At 34.1% G+C, this 6,589-nt stretch overlaps 1 protein-coding gene across 1 annotated transcript in view; it reads right to left on the bottom strand.

Moving 5' to 3' along the window:
- Positions 1-4,469: 4,469 nt before the first annotated feature.
- The window catches only part of LOC129475585 (zinc finger protein 81), a 97,803-nt gene continuing 95,683 nt past the window's right edge, over positions 4,470-6,589 (bottom strand). The window contains exon 5 of the mRNA XM_055267737.2: positions 4,470-6,170. Within this exon, the coding sequence (XP_055123712.1) occupies positions 6,055-6,170 (116 nt within the window). The 3' untranslated portion in view covers positions 4,470-6,054. The remainder of the gene's footprint in view (positions 6,171-6,589) is intronic.

Below are 6,589 nucleotides of genomic sequence, written 5' to 3'. Positions count from 1 at the left end.
TACTATTATTAATTTTGAGAAAATCTATCAGGATTATGTATAATGTTAACATTAGGGGAAGATGACTGATGGGTATATGGGAACACTCTGTTATCTTTATAACTTCTGTAAGTACAAAATCATTTTAAAATAAGAAGATACGTAGATAGGTACTGGAAAAATACATACTTGCTAAAACTGAGAAAAAGAAAAATGGAGTGCCTTTTGTAATACAAGAATTTTACCAGAATAGTGTCATTCCATAGTGATAAAAGTGTCTACTTAACAAGAGGACTTAACAATCCTAAATGCTTGTGTACTCAATAACAGAGCTTCAAAATAGACAAAGTATAAACTGGTATAACTAAAAGGAGAAATAGAAAAAATATAATTTTAGTTAGAAATTTCAATACCTCTCCCTCAATAATTGATAGAATAAATACAGTAGTCCCCCCTTATCTGTGATTTTGCTTTCCATAGTTTCAGTTACCCACAGTCAATTGCAGTCCAAAAATATCAAAGGGAAATTTCCAGAAATTAAAAATTCGTAAGTTTTAAGTTGTGCACGGTTCTCAGTAGCATGATAAAATCTTACACCATCCCACTCTGTCCTGCCTGGGAGTGAATCCTCCATTTTTCCAGCATCTTCATGCTGTATATGCTATCCACTTGTTAGTCACTTAGTAGCCATATTGGTTATCAGATCAGAAAAACATAGTATATAGGGTTCAGTACTATCCACGGTTTCAGGCATCCACTCGGAGTCTTGAAACATATCCCCCGTGGATAAGAGGGGGACTACTGTATAGGAAAATCTGTAAGTCTATACCACACTATCAACAATCTTGACTTAATTCACATTTATCGATCATGCCATACAATGATAGTAGAATACATATTCTTTATAAGTATGCATGGAACTTTTTAACAATACAGACCATATTCAGGGCCATAGAGGAAATCTCAGTTAATTTGTAAGTATCCAAGTCCTATAAAGTATGTTCTCTGACCACAACAGAATCAAATTATAAATCATAGGGAAAGATAAGTAAAAAATACTCAAATATTTGCATACTGAATAATACACTTCTAAATAACCTATGGGACAAAGAAGAAATCGTAAGGTAAGTTAGTAAGTATTTTGAATGAATGAAAATGTAAAAACAATGTAAAAATATCATTACAATACAGTATCAATGTAAAAATGTAAAAACATCAAAATATATGTGTTGCTACTAAATGAGTGCTTAGAGGATAATTTATATCACTAAAAATTTATACTACAAAAGAAGGAAAATCTCAAAGCAGTGACTGCAGCTTCAACCATAGAAACTAGAAAATGAGCACTTTTTTTTTTTTTTGAGACGGAGTCTCACTCTGTCGCCCAGGCTGGAGTGCAGTGGCATGATCTCGGCTCAGTGCAACCTCTGCCTCCCGGGTTCAAGCAATTCTCTTGCCTCAGCCTCCCGAGTAGCTGGGATTACAGGCATGCGCCACCGCACCTGGCTAATTTTTGTATTTTTAGTAGAGACAGGGTCTCACCATGTTGGCACAGCTGGTCTTGAACTCCTGACCTCAAATGATCCACCCACCTCGGCCTCCCAAAATGTTGGGATTACAGGTGTGAGCCACCGCGCCCGGCCGAAAATGAGCACATTTAAGTCAAATGAGCAGAAAAAGGAAATAATAAAGAAAAGAGCATAAATCAACAAAATCCAAAATAGAAAAACAATAGAGAAAATCAAGGACACTAAAAGCTTCTTGAGAAAATCAATAAAATTGAGAAACCACTAGCCAGACTGATCAGGAGAAAAAAAGTGAAGACACAAATTACTGATATCAAGAATGAGAGGAGACATCACTTCCAACTCTACAGATAAAAAGGGGATGTGACAAACAACTTCATGTTCCTAAATTAGACAACTTATGTAAAATAGATAAGTTCTTTGAAATATACAAACAAAGCTTAATGAAGAAGAATATGACAACCTGAATAGTTTCCTAACTATTAAGGAATTGAATTTGCAGTTAAAAGCCTTTTCACAAAAGAATTCTAGGACCAAATGACTTCACTGGAAAATTGTATCAAACATTAAAAGGAGGCATAATACCATTTCCACACTAACTCTTTCAGAGGAGGTACCACTTCCCAATTCATTCTGTGAGCCCAGCATTACCCTGATACCAAAAGCGGACAAAGAAAATACAAGAAAAGAAAACTATAGACCAGTATCCCACATAAACATATATGCAAAAATTCTTAACAAAATTTTTAGCAAAGTGAATCTAGTGAAATATAAAAATGGTAGTACATCATGACCAAGAAGAGTTTAATTCCAGGAATACTAAATCTATCAATAGTAAATGTAATTCAAAAAACTAACAAACTAAAAAAGAAAAACTATATCATAATCTCGATGGAGAAAAAACATTTGACAAAATCTAACACCTATTCCTGATAAACTATCAACAAACTAGGAGTAGAGGCAACTTCATCAACCTGATCAAGATCATGTATGAAAAACATATAGCTAATATCATACTCAATAGTGAAAGAATAAATGTTTTCTTCTGAAGATCAAGAAAAGGGCAAAGATATACACTCTGACCACTTCTATTCAACATTATATTGTAGGTTTTAGTCAATGCAATAAGACAAAAAAAGAAAGAGCATCTATAGTGGAAAGGAAGAAGTGAAACTATCACACTTCACAGATGACATGATTGTGTAGAAAAGCTTACAGGATTTACAAAATTACTAGAAATAATAAGTGAGTTTAGCAAGGTTATCGTATACAAGATCAACACATAAAAGTGAATTATATTTCTATGTACTAGCAAAGAAATATTGGAAATTGAAATTTAAAAATAACTAGTACCATTCAAAAGCATAGATATGAATTATTTAGAGATGAATTTGACAAGATATGTCTAAGGCTTGTATACTTGAAAACTACAAAACACTTTTTTTTTTTTTTTTTTTTGAGACAGAGTCTCGCTCTGTCACCCAGGCTGGAGTGCAGTGGCACAAACTCTGCTCACTGCAAGTCCCATCTCCTGGGTTCACGCCATTCTCCTGCCTCAGCCTCCCAAGTAGCCAGGCTAAATTAGCCAGTAAAAAATTAGCCAGGCACCCGCCACAACGCCCGGCTAATTTTTTGTATTTTTAGTAGAGATGGGGTTTCACCGTGCTAGCCAGGATGGTCTCGGTCTCCTGACCTCGTGATCCGCTCGCCTTGGCCTCCCAAAGTGCTGAGATTACAGGCGTGAGCCACCGCGCCCAGCCACTACAAAACACTTCTAAGAAAAATTAAAGACCTAAATAAAAGGAATGATATATCCTGTTTATGGATAGGAAAACAATGTAATTAAGATGTCAATTCTCTCCATATAGATCTATGAATTCAGTTCAGTCTCAAAATTCCAGCAGGCTTTTAATAGTAACTGACAAGGTGATTCTAAAATTTATATAGAAATTCAAAGAAAAACCAGAATAGCCAAAACATCTGTGAAAAAGAGGAATAAAGTTAGAGGATTTGCATGATCTGACTTCAAGACTTATGAAGCTACAGCAAAGAGTAATGCTACAGTAGTACAGAAGCGACAGTAATGGTGTAGTACTGGCAGTAGTGGTATTGGCATAATAGAAAACTAAAGCAGAAATAGAACCAACCAATTAATTTTTTGATAAATATATCAAGGCAATCCAATGCATTATCATTTTCAACAAATGGTTCTGGAACAACTGGACAGCCATATGCAAATCAAAATCAACCTAAATCCTTATCTTTGGAAAGGTTTTTCATCATATACAAAATTAAATAAAAATGGATTAGGTTACCAAATATAAGAGCCAATATTATAAAACTTCTAGAAGAAAGCATAAATCTTTTTAAAAACTTTTATCTTAATGACCTTGAGCTTTGCAAAAATTTATTAACCATGACCAAAAGAACATGAACTATAAAAGAAAACAAAAATGAATTGAACTTGTTAACATTAAAAACTTTTGGTCTTCTGTTATTTAAATGAAAAGGCAAACCTAGAAGAAACTGTTTGCAAAATATACATCCAACAAAGGACATATATCTAGGATATATAAAGACACTTACAACTCAATAATAAGACAAATAACTGAGTTTACAAATGGGCAAAATATTTAAAAAGATACATCAACCAAGATGGTGTACAGATGGTACATAAACACAAGAAAAGATGCTCAACAGCATTACTTATTAGGGAAGTGTAACTTAAAACCACAGTGAAATACCACTACACCCCCATTAAATGACTAAAATTAAAAATAATAATCATACCCAATGAAGCAACTGCAGCACTTATATACTGCTGGTTAAAATGTAACATAGTACAACCACTTTGGAAAGCAGTTTGACAATTTCTTAAATAATTAAATATATACCTACCATATGACTAGGCCATTCACTCCTATGCATTTACTCAAGAGAAATGAAAACTATGTCCACTCAGACTTGTAAACAAATGTTCACATCAGTTTTATTTGTAATAGCCAAAAGCTGGAAATACAAATTTCCATCAAAACATGAATGGATAAACAAATTCTGGTATGTCCATATAAAGAAATAACACTTAGCAATAAAAAGGAATGAACATAGACGCATATAACAACAACATGAATGAATCTCAAACTTATTATGCTGAACGGAAGGAGCCAAACAAGAGTACCCATAGTATTATTCCATGTGTATAAAATTGTAGGAAATGCAAACTAACCTATAGCAATAAAAAACAGATCCATGATTGCCTGTGGATGTGGGAAGAATGTGGGGAAAGAGGGCTGAATGACAACGAGGCATAAGGAAACTTTTTTGGGGTGATTGATATATTCATTATTTGTATTGTCATGATGGTTGGAAAGGTGCACACATCAAAACTCATCAAATTGTACACTTTAAACAAGTTCCACTTTTTGTATGCTAATTCTACCTCGTTAAAACTGTAAAATATGTTTTGGGGACAATGGGAGAAATTTGGAAATGGACTGGATATATCATAGAGTTAGATTGATAATGATATTCCAGGTATGTGAGAGAATGTCCTTATTTTTAGGAGATGAATGCTCAATTATTTATGGGTGTAATGTTATATCTATAACTTACCACTGATATTTCAGGAAAAATTACATATAAATTGTTAAATCTAGATGGATGTTATATACATTGTACTGTGTTTTCAATATGTCTACATGATTGAAAATACACATAATTAAGATGTGAGGGAAATAATGTTATATTGTTTTATTGTCCATCTTCTTCTTTGAGTATATATATATATTCTTTATTAACCTGGAATGCAACCAAATCTCTGGGAAAGTCTCCAGGGAGGGAGACATTCTCTGTCTTTACTATCCTGGAATGTAAATAAATCTGAGCAAATTGCTTGTTAATGTCTAAACATGAAGAACATGAGATTCAAGAAGAATTGTCTCTGAAGACAGGGCTAGAGTCAATCACACAAAACTGAAAAGAATAATGATGTGAAATGAATGTTGATTGGTAGAAAATGAATGCAGAAGATGACAAAGACATCTTACATATGCATAATTGATGTCCCTGAAGAAGAGAAGAAATGGGTCAGAAAAAATGTTAAGCAAAATAAAACTTCCTTGAAACGAATGATTGGAATGGCTCACTATAACTCAGGTAAAATTAATACACAAAGATCAGGACCAAAGCATATGCTTCCATAGATCCTTAACTTCAAGAATAAAAAAAGAATCATATGGCAGAAAGGCACATTATATACAAGAAAAAAGAGAGCAAGTTTGTCTAAGACTTCTCAATAACATCACTCAATTTTAGAAGAGCAGCATCTATCAAATTCTCAGGAAAAAAAAGTGTAAATATGTCAATCAGGGAAGCATAATAACTATGAGTATTATGGAATAAGGGATGCATGCAAATTTATAGAAGTAGCTGGGGAAGATTTAGAAGGGGGAGTTAGAAGACTAAATAAATCACTAAACCAGCCCTTTTGAGACATTAGCATGGGTGGATAAATCAGAACTTTCAGGAAAATCTGAGAAGCCAGGCATATCTAGCTGCTGATGTGGGACTGCCAAGAGAAGCTGATGGAGAAGTCCATGAGAAGCTTTTGTGAGCCTGCAGCCAAGCATCTGGTGGTAAACCTGGGGCTACTATTGGTCAGCAGGGCTGGATGATGGAAAGAAGGGCTGGATATAGAGTGGAAGATAGGAAAAATTGGAACCTGCTGGGTACCTCTGCATCTGTCCTTCACTGTCTCTAATTTCAAAGACCTTCACAGCAATAGTTGCTCCTTCCCTTTGACCTTCCAAATCTCATGTAATTTCTACTTTAGCCAACTCTTATTTCTCAGTATAACCCAAACAACAGAATAATCTAGTCCAATGGCTTGATATTTTTCTATGAGAAAAATTGCTTCATGGTGAAGTAACACTACCTGAATTCAGAAATTCCTCTGAGTTTGCTCAATTGCTTTGTTTAAATTTACTTCCAAAATAGCATTCATCAAAGCCAACAACAACCTCTGTGTCATAAAATCAAGAACCAATTTTCCATCCTCATACGAATTGATGTCTAATTTGGACAAG

This window comes from Symphalangus syndactylus, chromosome X (genome assembly GCF_028878055.3).
Source record: "Symphalangus syndactylus isolate Jambi chromosome X, NHGRI_mSymSyn1-v2.1_pri, whole genome shotgun sequence".
Taxonomy (NCBI): domain Eukaryota; kingdom Metazoa; phylum Chordata; class Mammalia; order Primates; family Hylobatidae; genus Symphalangus; species Symphalangus syndactylus.
The sequence above is the reverse complement of the archived record's forward strand: the minus strand, read 5'-3'. Positions and strand labels throughout refer to the sequence as shown.